The 18,329-nt window shown below is 40.4% G+C and overlaps 2 protein-coding genes and 1 long non-coding RNA gene across 4 annotated transcripts; 1 reads left to right on the top strand and 2 right to left on the bottom strand.

Annotated features, from left to right (window-relative positions):
• Positions 1–782: 782 nt before the first annotated feature.
• Positions 783–2,026, bottom strand: LOC111947171 (uncharacterized). The gene is made up of 2 exons (XR_002872996.2): positions 1,865–2,026; positions 783–1,505 (listed from the first exon to the last, which is right to left on the bottom strand). It is a non-coding gene; the product is annotated as an uncharacterized LOC111947171 (long non-coding RNA).
• A 1,081-nt stretch (positions 2,027–3,107) lies between these two features.
• On the top strand, positions 3,108–4,108 carry mahce (hatching enzyme like protease). The gene is given in 1 exon segment (NM_001104735.1): positions 3,108–4,108. A coding segment is annotated over 1 exon segment (894 nt). The 5' UTR covers positions 3,108–3,157; the 3' UTR covers positions 4,052–4,108.
• Positions 4,109–10,128: 6,020 nt separating this feature from the next.
• On the bottom strand, positions 10,129–17,918 carry gnrh-r1 (gonadotropin-releasing hormone receptor 1). Of its 2 annotated transcripts, XM_011493575.4 has the most exons (4): positions 17,290–17,918; positions 16,446–17,157; positions 12,846–13,050; positions 10,658–11,699 (listed from the first exon to the last, which is right to left on the bottom strand). In XM_011493575.4, exons 2-4 carry the CDS (start codon positions 16,992–16,994, stop codon positions 11,257–11,259), a joined length of 1,197 nt encoding a protein of 398 aa, XP_011491877.1. In that variant the 5' UTR covers positions 16,995–17,157; positions 17,290–17,918; the 3' UTR covers positions 10,658–11,256.
• Positions 17,919–18,329: the final 411 nt, after the last annotated feature.

Genomic DNA, 18,329 nt, shown 5'->3' with positions numbered 1-18,329 from the left:
GATTGCTTCAGTGTCAGATTTAAAATATTCAGGCTGTATAAAATTGAATAAACCAATATTTTTGTTTTAAAGTGAAATTAATTTTAATTAAGAGCCATTGGCCTCTGTGAATGAATGTGTAATAAGAAATGATTAGGCTACCATGTTGGTTGAAGCCAATCAAATAAAAAAACAAAAACAAAGCTGTTATTTTGCCTTTACGCTACTGGTCCGGCCCACTTGAGATCAGACTGGTTGAATGTGGCCCCCGAACCAAAATAAGTTTGACACCCCTGCCCTAGATGAATCAGAGTGTCTAATATGCAAGTAAAAGCGGGGTGGAGGGCGGGCGCCAACGCAAACCCAGAGAGAGGCATCCCCAGTGAGCCCCGCCAGCATAACCCACCCATCCAGTTCCCCGGAGCCCTATGTGCCTGTGTGCAATATTTGTTTGGGTGAGAGCGGGGAGGAGCAGGCGGATGGGTTGTAAGCAAACTTAAAGCTGCAGTAAGACGGGTTCACCTCAGTGTTAGGAAGCTTAGGGAGCCCAAAATGTCCACAGAGATGTCGATAGAACAAATGCAGTCTCCTAAAAACCAATCAACATGATTTGGTTTTACATCTGTTTGAGCCTCGAGAAATTTGTTTCTCTGAATCTATAGACAAGGAAACAGGTGACAAAAGTTTCTAATTTTAATGTTGATGTAGCACCTATGCTATTAGGCAGAGGTAGTCAGGCTACTGGACCAGATATAGGTTCGCACGGAGTGGTGTGTATTGAATAAAAGAGCCAAGAGTCAATATAAAGGTAGAATGGAAAAAGAAAAAGCCGGCAGTTTACTGAATGATTGACAAACAACAATAAACATACAAATATGGTTCTTAAGTAATGTTAAGACACCTTTTCAACACCCTTTATGTTGTTTTTTCCTTTACTTTTTCTGTTAAAGTTCAAATAAAAGGTTTTGTTCAAGTTAATTTCAGTTTCAATCTATTTTAATTAAAGATGACCGGTCATTTGGTTTAAAGGGATTTTAGTTACAGAACTAAATTTATTTAACTTAAATTTAGTTTAAGCTTTCTTTTGAGTTCACTATATCTACCCTTTTCACTTTTTTGTAAATCAGTTTTGTCACTTTAAATTTACACCAAAAGTATCCTTTAAAGTTACAAAATATCAGATATCAAACAAAAGACAATTCAATATGCAAAGCAAACAAAGAACTGTTTTTCTAAATGTCCAATTGCTTAGCAAAATCCTTTAAAGTTTGTTAGCAGACGTATCCAGTTTTGGTAGTGCTCCTTTAAAGTATATTGGATCCACAGTTAGTGTTCAATCTCCTACCGCGACCTTGGCAGAGATTTTGTAGTAGTGAGGAAAAGTAAAGGACCACGTGATGCTCTACAGGCAGTCCGGATTATCGTGCTCCTTGGGTAGGCTCGCCATCCATGGATCAGGAGAAGTCCAGAATGATCCGGTCCGGAACCGTCTCCCAATTACTCTCGGGGGGACTCAAAAACCTGGCCTGCAGGACAGGCCATAAAAATAATTTTAGTCCATATGCAAAATAAAACCACTCCAAAATGAAAGCGGAGCCGCACTAGAAGGCTACGTGACTCTTTAGAAACTTAAAATGGCGGCTGCTCTTTTTTCTTTTTCATACATCCAACTCTACTTGCAAAATTAGCTTCTTTTCACACAAATTATACCCAAAATACATCAAATAAAATACATTCATGTTTCGAAGTGTCAAAGAAAAATTATAAATAACTCAAAAGTACTGTTTTGTCATCTTTTCACAACTTAAATTGGTCTCAACTGGGCTCGCCTCATCACGGCAAAACCCACGCCACAAAAGTAGGCAAAATACAAAACAAAACTCACCAAAACTCGTCTCGTAATGGCATAAAATCTTATTTGGCTCACACCCCTCTTCCGGTCTGGCTAGACAACAGGTTTGCACCGTTATTTTAGTTTTTCACCGTAGTTTTTCAGCTAATGGCTACTCTGCTGCGCGTGCTTGCTGTCTCTGCCCTAAACAGGCCTATCTCTCCGCTACGCGCCGCACAGGTTAGGGGGGGGGCTCTTGAAAAAACTTTAAACTTTATCGAAAACAAAAACAATTTCTCTTTTTAAACAAAAATAGTAATAAAACCTATAAATTATTAATGTGAATACTATTTATATTTTTATCCTCACAACTTTTAGCTGTTTTTATCATGTTGTTTATTAATATTTATTGACCTTTTTATATCATTACTGAGTGTATTTGTAACGGGGGTTACATTGATGCACATAAAAAATTGGGATTTCTAATGATACTTTGATATCAACTCTTAAAGCAAAGTTTCTGTCTTTACTGGATAAAAAATTAGTCGAGACCACTTTTAAATCTAATGGTTGATTCAGATTTAACTCAAAATATGAAGTCTGGTTGTAATGGTTTATTGATGTTTATACCTAGCCCAGACTGCTGACAAAAATAGAAAAAATAATTAGTAAAATACAATCCAGCAATAAATACACGTAAAAAAAACGCATAAATTGAAGTCCCACTCTACTGAAATTGGTGTTGGTTCTTACTGTCATTGAGTCTCGGCTGCACTGTGGAATAGCAGTTAGCACTCTCACCTCAGAGTGAAAAAGTCCTGGTTCAAAACCTGACTGGGACCTTTCTTTGTGGAGTTTGCATGTTCTTCGGGTGCATGCTTCATGAATTAATCATGCCGTAGTTGAGCATGTGATTATGTGGACCTGTTTCAGACTGACACGCTGTTCAGGGGGGCTTCACCACCTTTGCTAAACCGTAGTTGAATTGGCTCAAGCAACTCCATGACCCCAAAACGGATAAAACAGGTTCACAGGATGGATGGATGGAAAAGGTCAAAAGTGTGTTGCATAATCCAATCCAATGTTGACACATTTATACCATTAGAACCCGGATGTGTACATTATTGATTAGGTTAGAATCAAGTACATTAAACGATGTTGAGAAAGTAGGTTTGTCTGTGGGGTCCTCCCTTCAGAGGTTTACTTTGGACAAACAAGGTTGCCCCCTGCCCACAATCTTGCTAAAGACACACCTCCACAGGTGAGTATAAAGAGGCTGGACTGAACTGAGGCAGACATCAAGCTTTGAGGGGTCTGTCTACAGCAGCTCAGAAACCTCCATCAACCATGAACATGCCTCCTTCCGTCTGCCTGCTCCTGCTGCTCCTGCTCGGCATCGCCCAGACGTTGCCCGTCCAAGAGAAAGAAAGTCACAAAGGAGGCCATGAGGATAGCCACGAAGATGGTCATGAAGACAGCCATGAAAACGGCCTTAAGGACAGCCAAGACAAAGGCCATGAAGATGGTCATGAAGCCCATGAAGAAGACACAATAGATATCACCACCAGAATCCTTACCGCAAACAACGGTTCAAAACATTTCCTGTTTCAGGGGGATCTGCTGGCCCCTAAGACCAGAAATGCCATTTTTTGCGCAGACAGCAGCTGCTTTTGGACAAAGTACTCCAATGGTTACGTGATGATCCCCTACGTCATTAGCAATGAGTACACTGCAAATGAAGCGGCGATCATTGAAAATGCCATGACCGGCTTCTACGCCTCCACTTGCATCCGCTTTGTCCGTCGCACCAATGAGTACGACTTCATCAGCATCGTGAGCAAAGGCGGTTGCTACTCTGAGCTGGGCAGAAAGGGAGGACTTCAGGAGCTGTCTCTCAACAGAGGAGGCTGCATTTACAGAGGCATTATAGAGCACGAGCTCAACCACGCTCTGGGCTTCCAGCATGAGCAGTGCAGGAGCGACCGAGACAGCTACGTTCAGATCAACTGGGAGAACATCATTGATGGTGATGCTTACAACTTTTACAAACAACAGACCAACAACCTGAACACCCCCTATGACTACTCCTCCATCATGCACTATGGAAGAGATGCCTTCTCCGTTGCCTATGGGCGGGATACCATCACCCCCATCCCTAATCCCAATGTCCCCATCGGCCAGAGGAACGGCTTGTCCTTCTGGGACGTCACCAGAATCAACATCCTTTACAACTGCCAATAAAGATGTTGTAGCATGTCCCTATATATGTGAAGTAGAAATAAAGTAGATGCAAAGTTATCAACTGTTGGTGTCCAACTGTGTTTCTCTTTTGGCTTGCTGCATAGTTTTAAACCGGTCTAAATACATACAGTAGCTTCATCATCTTGAGGCACACTAAAGGGAAAAAAAAAAAATTTCAAACACATTTATAAACTTTACACACTTAAAAAATGTCTGTTTGACTTTTCTCTTACTGCAGGGTTCCCTGATTCTGGTACTCCAAATTGAACCCTATCTGGCTCTTCCATATTGGTCCATTTGTTGGGACATTTGAAGCTTTAGTGATGTCTGAGTGTAAAATTTTTTAAGAAGGAGCTGTAGCGACTTAGGGCTGGCTATCCTTCCGCCGGTAAGCTGGTGGGAAACGCAGGAGTTTACATTTAAATGTAAGTAATGAGTGTTTGTTTTTGCATTAATTTATGAAGTTATAAAACCAGATGGAGCCCTCAATATGTCACTTCCACCACTGTGCTAAACAGTTACCATTGATTTGTGCTCATGTGCTGTGCTTGCTGCTCTGCTACTATTGTGCCACAGACTCACTACAGGAAGGGGTTTTGATTAGCCCAGGTATAACTTTTTGAATTTCTGCTTGCAACTGCCGTTTTCTTCCAAACTCAACACTTTTCCAGAGGCAACAGTAACTCAAACAGGAACTCAAAGAACCACTGGTGACCACCAAGGTCTGCAGAAGAGCATCTCTGAATACCCAACATTGAGGCAGATGGGCTACGGCAGCAGAAGACCACACTTCTGTTAACTAAGAACAGGAAACTGAGGCTACAATTCTCATGTGCTCATCAAGAAGTATAATAGAAAATTGGAAAAAACTTTGTCTGGTCTGATAAGTCTCCATTTCTGCTGCCACATTCGGATGGTAGAGTCAGAATTTGGCGTCAACAATATGAAAAGAAAAGGGGGTCTAACCCGGTACAAAGAAAGTTTACCTAGCAAAGTGGCCGGCAAGTAAATACCTTTTGGAGATTCAAGCATTTTATTGTCTAACCTGAAACAAATGTCGCCTCACCTATAGTACATAAGAAAAGCAGGTTGTATTTCATCACCAGACCTGCTTCAGCTCTTCAAAAGAACAGGTGCCAGGATCATGCAGGCCAGTGGGGGTGTAACTTGAGTGGATGGGGGAGGATGGGGGTGTGATGTCAGTAAAAAGATTAGTGGAATGACACTTTTACAGAAATTCATCTGAGCAAAGTGCAGAGGCTTTATTTTTTTTAGCTGTAAATCCTTTTCTCCATGGCTGTGAAGGGACGTCTTAGCATGTTCATCCCATCTGCTTCATCTCCACGCTCAAAACTCTGCCAACTATCTCTGCCACCTGGGGAGCTGTTTATGGAAGCGACGTCTGTACACTCACTAAAAAAATGTCACATGCAACCTTCCCTGCAAGCATACGAACCTCGCAGAGAATAATCTAGTCAGATTCATATATATTTGACGTAATAATCTTCCAAATTTGTATTATTCTGTAACCTTTAATTATGGAAGGGGTTACAAAAAAGCTTTAATTGACATAAAATAGTCAATATCAATTGCTAATCTTTAATTACATGAATGGATTTTGCTTCAAAGCAGCAATTCCTGTATTTCTATTAGGCAAAAATGTTTTCCTGTAAGAATTCATGATTTTAGTAAACAGAGTTCTGTCGTTGATTGAAACCACTAGTTACGTTAAATATGTTTATTTATTTACAAAAAACAACCGATTTTGAATGTTTTTTAATCAAAACATGAGTCAAACTGAATCGTGAACTAGTGAATCAAAATTTGTCAGATATAACCAGCTTTAGACGTGGAATTTAAGTTAACTGGTAATTAAACAAACTGATGTTTGTTTTTATTTACCCATCTATCTGTCCAGGAAACTCTGTCTGTCAGTGTCAACCCATCCACATCAGTCTACCAGTACATCTCCTCATCCATCCCTCCAGTTACCTGTTTTTCTCATCCACCTATTCAGGATGCTATCAGTCTGCCTAACCTCTCAAGCTTCCTTACAGTGCACATCTATTCATTCCAATCCACAGATGTACATCCATCCAGATATTTGATGACCAAATCATTTTGTCCATCAGTCTTTCCATTGTTCTACTTCTTCACCGGTGCTTCTACTCATCTTCTAAACTGAATCCATTCGTCCACCAGTTGATTCATAGACCAGTAATTCTTTGCATATTTTTCTAAAAAGGCTTTTCTGTCAATTCTTGATCCTTCAATTAACTTTTTATTTTAATCTGCTGATGTTTTCTAGATCCTTGACACTCCAACTGCTATAAAAAAAAATTGGGTTCAGTAAATTTTATTCTCTGTCTTTTATTGACTTGAAGAAAGTGAAGTAAAAAAAAAAAGTTCCAATTAAGACAAAGGTGCGTACGAAGACAACCTTTTAGGTTTGTTTTATTTATTTATTTTTATAGAAAAAAATATAAACATTAGTTTTCTATCTTTGGGATCATTATTTGTTAGGAAACAAATAATAGTTCATAGGTCCACGACTGCAGAAGCATTTCTACACTCATTTTGGCTTCGTTCACATCTCTAAGCAAACTCAGATATTTATTTTAAGATAACTCTGCAGAATAAATAAATAAATTACGCCAACTTGTTTAATTTGTTGATTAATAAATTTGTCTATTGTGGTCTGATGACTTCAAGCCACCAGATGGCAGTAAAGTCTGTCCTAAAAAGCAAATGTTCCTTTCTGTCTTTTTGGGGGAGTAAATGTAGAATTGATAAAACTATTGGTGATAAAAACAATTTAAAGATTGTAAAATAATAACAATATTATTAGTAATATTAATAATAACCCTTAAAACATTATTTCATGCAGAGGTTAAATTATCTTCATCGTGTCAGAGTTTTACAAAATTGTGGAGAAAACATCAATTTCTTTCAAATACTTTCTTGTTTCAGTTTTTTTTTTTTTTTTACAATAACATGCAAAGTAAAAACCACAAAAAGGGTGCAGTTCCTGTTTCAGTCTCATGTTGTGAGATTATTGGCGACTGTAACATCTCAAGAGTTAGAGTTCTTCTCCAATCAGACTCTGACAAGCTCTGGCCGACTCTTTACGACTCTGTATTCCATCTGTTCCAGAGGTGCAGCAACTGAAAAGGTCAACTTTGCGTTAAATGTCATTTAGAGATGACATAAGCAGTTATGGACGATTGCACTGAAATTAGATTTTGTCTGAACGGTTTTTAACAATCTGTGCACTTTATCTGAATCTGACAAACGACGACACTTTGGCTCGTCATGGAGACAGATGTGAACACTGCAAGTTTTACTTTAAACTGTTTACTATCAACTGAACCTGATTTGTCCTATACATATATTGTTTATACTCATTTCATATACACACACGGTTTTCAAAGCTTTTTTGTTTTTGAAAACTGATTAAAGACCAAAAATCTTCTTTTCTAGTAAACAATATATTAACTAAACTAAAATTGCAAAAAGACTTTCCTTATTTATGGTTAGGGGTTTCTGATTTTTTTAAAAGAAATTATTTAGATTCTATTAAGTGAAATTTAGTTTTTGGTTTACTGAATTAAATATTTCATTGCATTCGCATCTATTTTTCCTCTGTAGATCTTCATTATGGCTGTAGTTTAATTCAATTGTCAATTTGAACAGGAATGTGAAAATTGTGCCTCATTAGAAAAACTTTAGGTACATTTTTATTCAGTGAAATACTTTGTTCTGTTTGACCAATTAGGAATTGTGTTTTTTCATTTGGTTTTTAGGGGAAAAAACAGTTCCTGTTCTGGCTAATTGGAACATTTTGAACTTTTGTTGTTTTTTGCCACTGTGAGCTCCTCTAACAGAGTTTTATTGGATGTGAGAAACATGAAGAGCTTTTCAGTGATGATCAATGATTTTCTTCATGTAGTAGCAGCTGTCCTGTTAACAACAAATCTAATCAGACTCATCTAGACCTCATTGTTAGGGTTTGATCTTTTTGCTTCCAACGAGGCATTTAAGTCTATTTTCCTGGAGTATTTGGTGAGAACACTCAAAAACAGAAACAAGTGCAAGAATCCCAGCAGGTGACCCGTCGGGCTGAATCCAAACTCTGTGTTTGTCAGAACTTTTTCAGTCAGCCCGAGGCGGCTCTGTCTTTTCATTCAGACTTGACCCGAAATGCTGACTTGTGCAGACAGAGACGATGCTGCAGGCCGCGGACAGCAGCTCTGGTTGGACGATGACATCATGTTTGTTAAACCGTAAAAGGCTTTTTCTACAATCAAAGTCACAAATGTAATCTTTTATTTTGTTTTATTTAATTTAATTTAATTCAAACACAACAAAAGAATTATTATTTATATCCTGCAGAAACCAAACAATATTCTTCTGGTGTTTTAGAGTCAATTTAACCACTTACAAAAAATCTTTTAGTACCAGCAATTGACAACAGAATAAAAATAAAATAACAAAAATATAAAAAAAAAAAAAAAAAAAAAAAAAACCCCACCTCAAAAGTTGCCCCAAGTGCTTCTCCAGGGTTAAATATATATTTTAATATTGATTACATTTGTGTGTTTTGAGTGATTTACATTTTCTAAAAACATCAAACATTAACATCATTACAGTTGTTGTTTTTTGTGTGTTTATCTTTTTCAGATTCTGCAGATCTAGCTTTTATCCTTTTCTTCACAGATGAATTTATTACATCTTTTTTTGTTGTTGTATTTTCTTAACTTCCCTTTACTCTGGATGTTTTGGAGGTATTTCAACAGCATTTGATGTATCCCGTTAATCAGAGAACATTTTGGAAACCAGGATTATAGATGCAAAACTGACTCACCTTCACTTCGAAGAAAACACCCGAAAAATCTGGGAATAAAACAAAAGGAGACTCGTCAGGGGGTTTCAGGCAAGAGGGGGAAGTGCAGCAGAAAAACACAAAATGATGATTTTTAGAAGTTACACCACAAAAAGTCAACCCAGGAGCTCAAAGAGGAAAACTTTCATCAATCAGAATGATTGGCAGTGACTTTTTTAAAAAAATAATTAAAAAAATAGGTAAGATTAAGAGCATTTAATGATTATTTGGATAATCGTGCTGTGAAACTTCAGGTGAGTTAGACCATGTTAGTATTGTATTTATGCCAACAAATAAAAGCAAAAACATACTAATGTTAAGTTCTTCCGATGGCAAAGAAGGATGTTGTTGCAGGTTTTTTTTTTCTCTAGATGACTCCTGTGAACAGTTTTGGTCACTTTCTTTGCAGATGACGTTATTTTCTTTCTAAAACCTTGACAGGAGTCCTTTAGTCCAACAGAAGATGCAGAAGTACATCTAAAACAAAACAAACAAAAATGTTCCAAAGCCTGAATAGAATCCACACAAAGCAAATAAATAATCTGTTTAAAGAAAAACACTTTACTCCCATCAGCTGATTTGATTCTCCCACATGCGTATGGCTCCATGTGGACATAACTGGATCTTCAGTGTAATCCAGCGTGTAGCCTTGCTGCTCATCGTGAACGTGGAGTCACACGTGTTTTCTCCAGCCAGTTGTTTTGCAGTGCGAGCTGAGCGGGATGATTTGCGGCCCTGTCCAGATCACAGCAGCTGTACTTTGTCTTTCCGCTTGTGTTCTGGGCTCGTGCGGCATCATGAGGTGAGAAACAGTCAGAGGCTGTGGAGAACATGAGGAAGTGCAGCAGGATTTAAGTTCTTGTGGGGCGGGGCGAGATTCTCTAACCTACACCTTGTAAGTAAAATAAAACGTAAAAAAAAACTCCAAAGATATAAGAAAAGCACTTTCCTAATCTGAATTCTGTAACCTGTTTGATTCAGAAGAGTCAACCTGTAAATAACAGACACTCCACCATAGCTCCTTTACTTTCCTTATTAGTATAGTTTTTCTTAGTTGTTAAAACGGTTTGTCTGAACCAAATGCTCAGCTGCCTGAACCCACTGATTGAATGAAACATTCCTTTGGCAAAACCATAAGCCCTCTTCACCTGTTAGGCATCTGTTTTTTCTCACATTGAATGAGCGTCACCTCCTTGTTTTGGATTTGTTTAATGGCTGGTTCATCTGCAGACACCACTAAAGGTTTTTTCAAAGCAGCTGGTCAACATGCAACCGTCTTTTCCAACGCGCTTCACTGTCAAAGGAGGGTTGAGACAGAGACTCGGGTATGAAAACTCATCCAGACATACGTTCACACCTGGCTCGGATATGCACGTTCAAGTGACCCCTTTCAATGAAAAGTCTATGAAAAACGCACAAATGTGTCCGTTTTAGGGTTCCGTGTTCAAATTGTACCGTGCACGTTTTGTACATATCTGTAAATAGAAATATGAGCATCATCAGGTGTTGTAAAAAGGGGTGGGATCAGACAAGATTTCTCTTCAACCCACTCATTTCCAAACACACTGTATTGTTTTATGTATTTTTTAAACCACTGTGTTGATTTTTCATTTGTGTTTGAAATAAAAAAGAAACTGAAAACTGAAAAATTCTTGCATTTTTAAGTCTGTTTCCAGGCTCTATGTGAAAAACGCACAGCCACTGAAAGTCGGGATAAGATATGATATGATAAGACAGTACTTTATTGATCCCCGGAGGGAAATTCAGAAGGAAAAGTATAACGAAACCAGTTTAACTTCGACCAATCAGGGACTTAAATTTGGTGGTGATATATGAGTGGCGTCCATTTCAACCATTCTCAGCAGTTCTTATTGCAGGAATTGTACGACACCAAGTCTTTCAAATATCGTAATAGAAGTGTAAATGATTAATCTGGAGTATGTTTCGCAAGACTTGAACCCGCTGAGTGGCCTTGCGGTAGAGTGTCTGCCCTGAGACTGGCAGGTTGTGAGTTCAAATCCACCATCGAGTCGTACCAAATGGGACCCAGCGCCTCCCTGCTTGACACTAAGCAGTGAGGGGTTGGATTGGGGGGTTTAAACCACCAAATGATTACCGAGCGCAGCTGTATCTGCAGTTCATCTCAGCCTAGTGTGGACCCCGTAGGCTAAAAGCGTGTTGAAGAACCCGAGTTCAGTGTGTACTTGAAGGAGCATCACTTGCCCGGTGTGAACATAGCATCAGACGGGTAAGTGAGATGTTTTCTACATGCATGCTGGTTTTGACACAAAGTAGAAAAAGGAGGCCCTCCTCCAGACTACAGTCAGATGTTTCCACCGCTGGATTGGCGCTCAGTCCGTGCGGAGTTGTTGTCCTTTTCACCTGCGTCTCCTCTGGAGGCTGAAGCGTCTGAGCTACGCTTCACAGCCTCGGCCGTCACCACCTTGCTTTCCAGGCTGAGGGTGGCGGTCGCCCCGCTGTAGCACTTCCTCCGTCCCCTGTGGAAGCGAGTGGTGAAGAGGCCGTAGATGATGGGGTCCAGGCAGGTGTTGAAAAGCCCGAAGATGAAGAGGATGTGAGTGAGCGAGTGGGACACCTTCCCTTCCAGGTCGTCGGGGAAGAACCAGTACCACAGACCCAGCAGGTAGTATGGAGTCCAGCACACGATGAAGCCGACGACGATGACAACGCTCATCTTCAGAGTTCTCATCCGGGCTTTGGGGATGTTGTTCTTTGAGCAGCGCAGATGCGGCTCGTCGGAGGAAACTGAAGGAACATGAGCAGAGGATCAATAATTCCAAAGATTATAAAATATTACTGAGATTGTCATGTCTCATTCATGAAAACATAATAAAATTGTTTTATAGTTGCCATCCAGATGTTGAATTCGTATATGTATATATGTTTTAAATAATTGTTTTGCTACACTGAACAATAAATGTCTGTTCTCTAACTGTATTTCTATTCAGTTCTTCCTATGCACAAAACAAATAAAGCTGCTACTATACTGTCCTTTTTCATATGCTGTGCTAATATACTAGACACTTATTTAATTTCTTCAGTGTTTCATGAAACTAAATTAGCATCAGTGTGTTACAGAAGTGAAGCATGCAGATACTCAGGGTATTATTGTTATCAAGTCCAATATTATGATTTGCATTTCAAGATGAAATGGCGGCTCTTGGTCCCAAATTAGTGCTACTTATATAAGAAAAAAATTAAAGGCCCAGCGGATCCTCCAGGACCCCCCCCCCCCCCCCACACACACACACACACACACACCACCACCACCACCACCACCATGTTTACATTCGCCTTCCTGGATGCACAGAGGATGAGGACCACCTTTGTCTCCGGGGCAGTGCAGTGGTTCCTTTGACGACCTCCTGTATGAGTCATCGTTGGGTTCTCCGTGTCGTTTTGATTGGTCAGTTGATCATGAGAATATTTTCTAATCAAGACTTCTGAGTCTTTTGGTTCCCCAAGAGTGAAGACATCAACCAAGTCTTTAGCCTTCAGGACTGAAAGGTGGCATTGATTTTGCTTCATCTGATTTGAAACGTCTTCAGGTGGGGCTTCTTTGATGAGATCTTCAAGAGTTTTATTAGTTTTCATTATTAAGGCATTGATTGGGACTGGATTTTGGAAGCAAAAATTAAATAATTTAGCTTTTTATATTAACTTTTAGTGTTGGAACTGAATTTTAAAAATGTGAAAAGAACTGTAGAGTTCAGCAAAGGAATAATATGAAGACTTTTTTAATATACTATAATAAAAAATAAAAATAAAATCAGACTAACAACTTCTGAAGGAGGACTGGTGTGGAAACATGGAAGCAAAGACTAAACATCTGGCGTGCAGTTTGGGGTTGGATGAAGCAGAAGGCCGCTGTTCATCTGCGAAGTAACTTACCGTTTTTTTTGGTCATCTGCTTGGAGATCTGAATAAAGATCCGGGTGTAGCAGATGATCATGATGCTGAGCGGCAGCAGGAAGAGGCAGGTGAAGGTGAACATGTTGTAGGCCGTTTCCTGCCAGTGGGTCACGAAGCTCCCTCTAGTGGTGCACTGGGTGAAGTTTGCTGGGTGGGTGATGGTGACATTATGGAAAATGAACATCTGCAGGACAGAAGATCAATCAGATAATCTTTAAACCTTAGTCACAACTACCCTTACAGATGGATATGGACTTTCTGAAATGGCCTAACCTGTACTGAGATCTTTTCTACAGTCATACTGCAGAGGGTAGGTCGTAGGAGAAGTAAGCGTGAGATGCAGGGACGTGGTACAAATCTATCACTTTTTCAATGGGCCCGTAAAGAGCCGTCAGGTGATAGGGGCGAGATCCGGGCATGCAACCTAGCTGATAGACATAAGGAAGTTTGTGTGGACATTATACAGGCGCTTACACATCACGTGCACACCACATGGGCGCAGGGTTTGTGCGCGGACAGTAAGGGACTGGAACTCTTACCTCCCTAACAAACGTAGCGTAGCGCAGTGGGCACCGTCAAATCCTTCACCATACTCTTACACACAACAATCGTTCCGTGTTCATGACACCCCTTAGTGGAACTGCAAAACACACCTGTGCTTCCCCTAAAATGCAGCCACTCCTCTCTATGACCACCCACGGACCCGAACAACCCAAACACCTACAGAACCCGTAAACAGGTCAGATTGTGTCTCTGTCGTTGACGCACAACCAGTTGAAGGACACACAGGACAATCGTCAGCGTTTGTTTTCAAAATTGCATTAAATTGGCTTTGATTGAATGTTGCACTTAAACTCTTGGAATAAAATTAGTTTTTGTGCATTATTTGTGTGAGTTGTGTGATGTTTTTTTGTTGCAGGTCAGACACCAAGGGGGTATTTCCATTGATTTCAGTCTTTGTGCTGCACTTCATGCCTTCCAGGAACAACAGTTTGCATCTTCATCTCACCTGGATTTCCACTAATGGGTTGTTTCTCCGTGTACTTGCGGGGTGGGTTGTTTTTCGAATGTTAAAATGTTCGTTAAAAACTTTGCATAATGCTTCAATGGAAATGTAGTTTTCTTGGATCTACTTGGATTTTTGTTGGAAAACTTTTATCCAAGACCAGGTGTCTGCAACCTGAAGCTCTGCAATCACATGCTGCTGTTCCCAGCGGTACATAAATTGTGATTTTTGCTGTTTTTAGCCAAAATTTAAAACAAAAGGGAAAAAAAACCTATTGTTTTCTAGGACATAGTTTCCGCAGAGCGGCAGGAGTTCATTAAAAATTCAACAGTTCTCTGTTTACACGCTCTTCCGCTAGCTCCCACCCATCTTAGATGAGGTAGAAAAAAGGTAGACATACATGGATCTAGTCGTCTATTTTTATTTTTGACATCACAAATTTCCAACAACATATTTTCATCTGTGGAAGTGTGCTGATAGATTATCCTGCATGAAAGCTTCTCAGGCGCTGGAGTTCAGCAAATGTATAATAGATCAAATAAAATGAGGCTGCAGGTCAAGGGTCAAATGGAGGTAAAAGAATGAAAGAAGTCAAAACCTTTCAAATCTCTGAATCTGATGAGTGCATCATGTTTATCCAGCAGACGTCTTCCTCGCTAAAGTGATCGCTGCATTAATTTATATCGTGCTTCAGAGTAAGATTTTGTGAAGTGGAAGAAAAATTCATTTTCCCGCTGCCTCATAAAAAATTGATATTTCTGCTTTAATCTGAACATGAGTCACTTTAGTTTTGACATTGTTTTTGTTCCAAAGGACCTCATTGGGGCTAAAATATGTTTATTAATTTTAAACTCTATCCTCTGGTCAGAAAATGAAAAACACCCACTCCAATGAAAATTGTGTTTTTAACATGCTTTTGTGGCCTTTTTCTGATGAATGAGGACAAATGTAGAGAAAATTAAGCTCAAAATTGCTTCTCTGAGTCTTTTATTCAAATCATTGTGAAGTCTAATATTTATCCAATTCAGTATTGCTGACCATTTATGTTGCAGCGGTATTGTTAAGTGGGGGGTTTGTGGGGCTGGAGGCTAGCAAGACAGCATGTAAACAGAGAGCTCTCAGCAACGGGGAGGTGAATGTCTAATGAACTCCTGCTGCTCTCCAGCAACTATGTCCTTGAAAACAACAGCTTTTAAAAAAAAATGTGGCTAAAAACTGGATAATTCAAATTAAAAGAGCACTGGGAACGATTTGGAAATAGGTCAAACGATGATCGGCGTGCGACTTAGAACATTTAAAGTTTCTGTTTGGTGGTCATTTTTGCTGTACATTTATGTTTTCAGCCTTGAAAGAAACTTCTACTGATGGGGGAAACAATAACAATTCTAATTCAAATGTAACTTTTTTGCACTTTTCTTGTTACAAAGCATCCGAGTGCTTCCCAGAATAAAATAGATATTAGCAAGATAAAAACAATAGTAGTTCAAATAGCAAACATTGAAAAAAATATAATAATAATAAAATAAAATAATTAAAATATAAAACTCCAACACATACACATCCCACAAGTACAATCAAAATAAATTGAATTAATTTATAAAATCAAATGAAAACATATGGAAAAGTAAAAACTACATAAAGGCTTTACTATTAAGATGAACTCGTTTTTTCCTTGAAAACCTCCACAGTGGCTGAAGCCCCCACGTCCTCAGGCGAGGCCCAAAGTGCTGAAATGAGGCCTCAGTGTGGGTTTTTGTTCTGACCTCTGTGACCCCCAGCAGACCTGAGGGCTCTGGGAGGGTCCTAAACTAAAAGGAAATCTGATCAAAGATCCATCTAAACTTTGATAAACTCATAAAAGAGACATCATAGAGACACATTTACAGGCGTTTTCTACAGCCACCATGAAAAACAGGACACAGAATCACTTTTCTCTTTTTTACCTCTTTGTTTTCTCCAAACCTTCAGGGACGAGAAGCTCTGGTGAAAACCCAGAACTTTTCTGCATGACCCTCATTATCCAAGTCTGGTTCATTATATTCTGCTTCCACTTTATAATTGGACTGAAGCAGGAAGGTCCCGCAAAAGCTTATTAGCTGAGTTTTTTTTTTTTTTGACACTGGAATTCTTGCTAAACATTTTTTTAAACACCATTCTCGCTTTTAATCATCCAAAGTGCTGAGTGGGATCATCTTCTTTTCTGCACACTTCTCACTTTCCAGCTGCAGCGTGCACATGTGGAACGTGTGTGTTTTTATGTATGAGAAATTACTCATCCTTACTTTTTCTTACAAAAGTGTTTTTTGCATCAAATTTAGAAAAAAAAGTTGTTTTTTTTTAAATGGAGTATTTAAGGTCAGATTTGACTGTCCTTGCTCGTGTCGTTTGCTGTCAGTGAAAAACCTGGGAGCGTGTGTGGCGGCCTGCAGCCGCCGCCGCCGCTCTGAAGCTCTCTGGAGCATGAAGGAGAAGCTTCGGTTGTGCACGGAAAAGCCTAATGCAAGACTTGTGTTCTCCTCCAGAGGATCTCCGGATCAGGATCAGTGTGATTAGTTGTGGAGTCGCTGCCTCACCTGAGGGACGGAGAGCACGGCGCTCATGGTCCACGCCACCGTCAGCATGCTCCTGTTCCTCCGCGGGGCCGCGCTGATGGACAGAGGGCGGAGGATGGCCGACTGTCTGTCCAGGCTGATCACCACCGTCACGAAAGCGCAGGAGTACATGGCCTGCAGCTTGAGGAACATGAGGAACCTGCAGGCCGCGTCGCCCGCCAACCACTGTACCGTGATGTTCCACGCGGCGTCCACCGGCATCACGATGAAGGTGACCAACAGATCCGCCGCCGTCAGGTTGATGATCAACACCCGGACGTGAGACTTGCGCTTGTGGCCGATGGCCGCCCAGAGCACGGCGGAGTTGCAGAGGGTGGACACGCCGCACAGGATGAAGGTGATGATCACCCGGACCTTCGCCGCCGTGGAGAAGGTGGGCAGCTGCAGGGGCCCGTCCCCCGACGTCCAGTTACAGCGAGGGGCCGACCAGTCGCAGCTGGCGTTGAGGTCCCATCGGGAACTCTGCTGATACGTGACGGCAGGAGGATGGCAGCAGGAGGACTCGTTCATCTTCTGGTCCTCACAGAGGAGTCCACATGTTCCTCACCTGCCTCAGAGAAATCAGCCGCTGGAGGAAGTTGGTGTAAACAAACAGGAGCGTTCTGCTGGAGAACCTCCGACTTCAGCCAATCACAGCAGGAGACCTCCAGACTCCACCTAATCTGCAGAAAGCCTGCAGCAATCAAGGTGAGAATACCTCAAGGACGTGCTTTAAGACACAGAGAACCTGGATGTTTCCTCATGAAGCTGCAGAAACGAAAAACTTTGTTTATGGAAAGAAAATGAAGCAAAACCTCAAACTCACTTGTGACGGAGCTTCTTCTGCAGCATCGCGTCTGCTGGGTCTCTCTGCAAACTAACTCCTTATGGCGGGAGCAGCAGCAGGAGCAGGAGCAGCAGCAGCACCCCCACCCCCTGCCTCCGCGTGCAGATGATTGGTCTGTGCCACCCCTTCCCAGCGTGCGCGCGCGCGCTCCGGCCGCGGCAACGAGCCGCAGCGGTGCTTACGGTAGAGCTGGGCTGTAAAGTTTCTAGTTTTCTCCTCGCGGATGAAACGTGAGGAAGACCCGCGCGCGTCCAGAAGCACCGCGCGCCGAGCAGATGACCCGGATGTTCACCTGCGCGACTGAAGACCCACCTGTACAGCGGCATCAACGGGGCTGATGGGACTGGGAGGGAAAAGACCCAATTACAAAATAAAATAAAAGGTCAAAAATGTTGAAAATGGACAGAAAAACGCCAAAGAAAAAAAAGTAAAATAAAATAAAACTTTTTAAAAATTTATGAGCGTGACTTTTTTTTTTAAATGTTAGATTTTTGCAAAAAGTAAGGCGGGGCATTCCAAATTGGTAATGTAGGGTTAAATGTTAAACATTTTTAAATGACAAAAATTAAAAATGTTAAAAATGGAAAAATGGCAAATTAGAAAAAATACAAAAAATGCTAAGGGTTAAAAATATGAAATGATGTTTTTTAAAGGGAAAAATACCAAATGGGAAATGAAATTTTTTTTTTAAAATGTTAATAATAATAATAATGAAGGCGTGCTACATTGTAAACTTCAATTTTTAAAAATAACTATCATAAAAGTTGAATTCATAAAAACAGTTCTATCTTAAAACACCTCCTTTACTAAATCTGCAGTTTGTTCTTTTCATGTGTTTGCCCTCAACTTTGGAAGCTTTGGATCATTGTTCTGCTAAGGAAACAAAAAGTTCTCAGACGTCAAACAGGAGGACTTTCTTCTCCATGCCAAATTAATGTTTCCATCAAAAAGAAGCCCACACCATTACACTACCACCAATGATGATCTTGGTACAGGAAGTCTGGTCGGTCCACTTTACG

This window comes from Oryzias latipes, chromosome 3 (assembly GCF_053564925.1).
Source record: "Oryzias latipes strain Hd-rR chromosome 3, Olatipes_Hd-rR_3.1".
Lineage (NCBI taxonomy): Eukaryota > Metazoa > Chordata > Actinopteri > Beloniformes > Adrianichthyidae > Oryzias > Oryzias latipes.
The sequence above is the reverse complement of the archived record's forward strand: the minus strand, read 5'-3'. Positions and strand labels throughout refer to the sequence as shown.

Excerpts from the sequence above, each read along its gene's own strand:
- gnrh-r1 (XM_011493575.4), bottom strand. The coding sequence starts at position 16,994 with ATGAACGAGTCCTCCTGCTGCCATCCTCCTGCCGTCACGTATCAGCAG. Across the intron at positions 13,051-16,445 it reads CCGTGCTCTCCGTCCCTCAG|ATGTTCATTTTCCATAATGT; the intron begins GTGAGGCAGCGA and ends TCTGTCCTGCAG. Across the intron at positions 11,700-12,845 it reads GCAGATGACCAAAAAAAACG|TTTCCTCCGACGAGCCGCAT; the intron begins GTAAGTTACTTC and ends ATGTTCCTTCAG.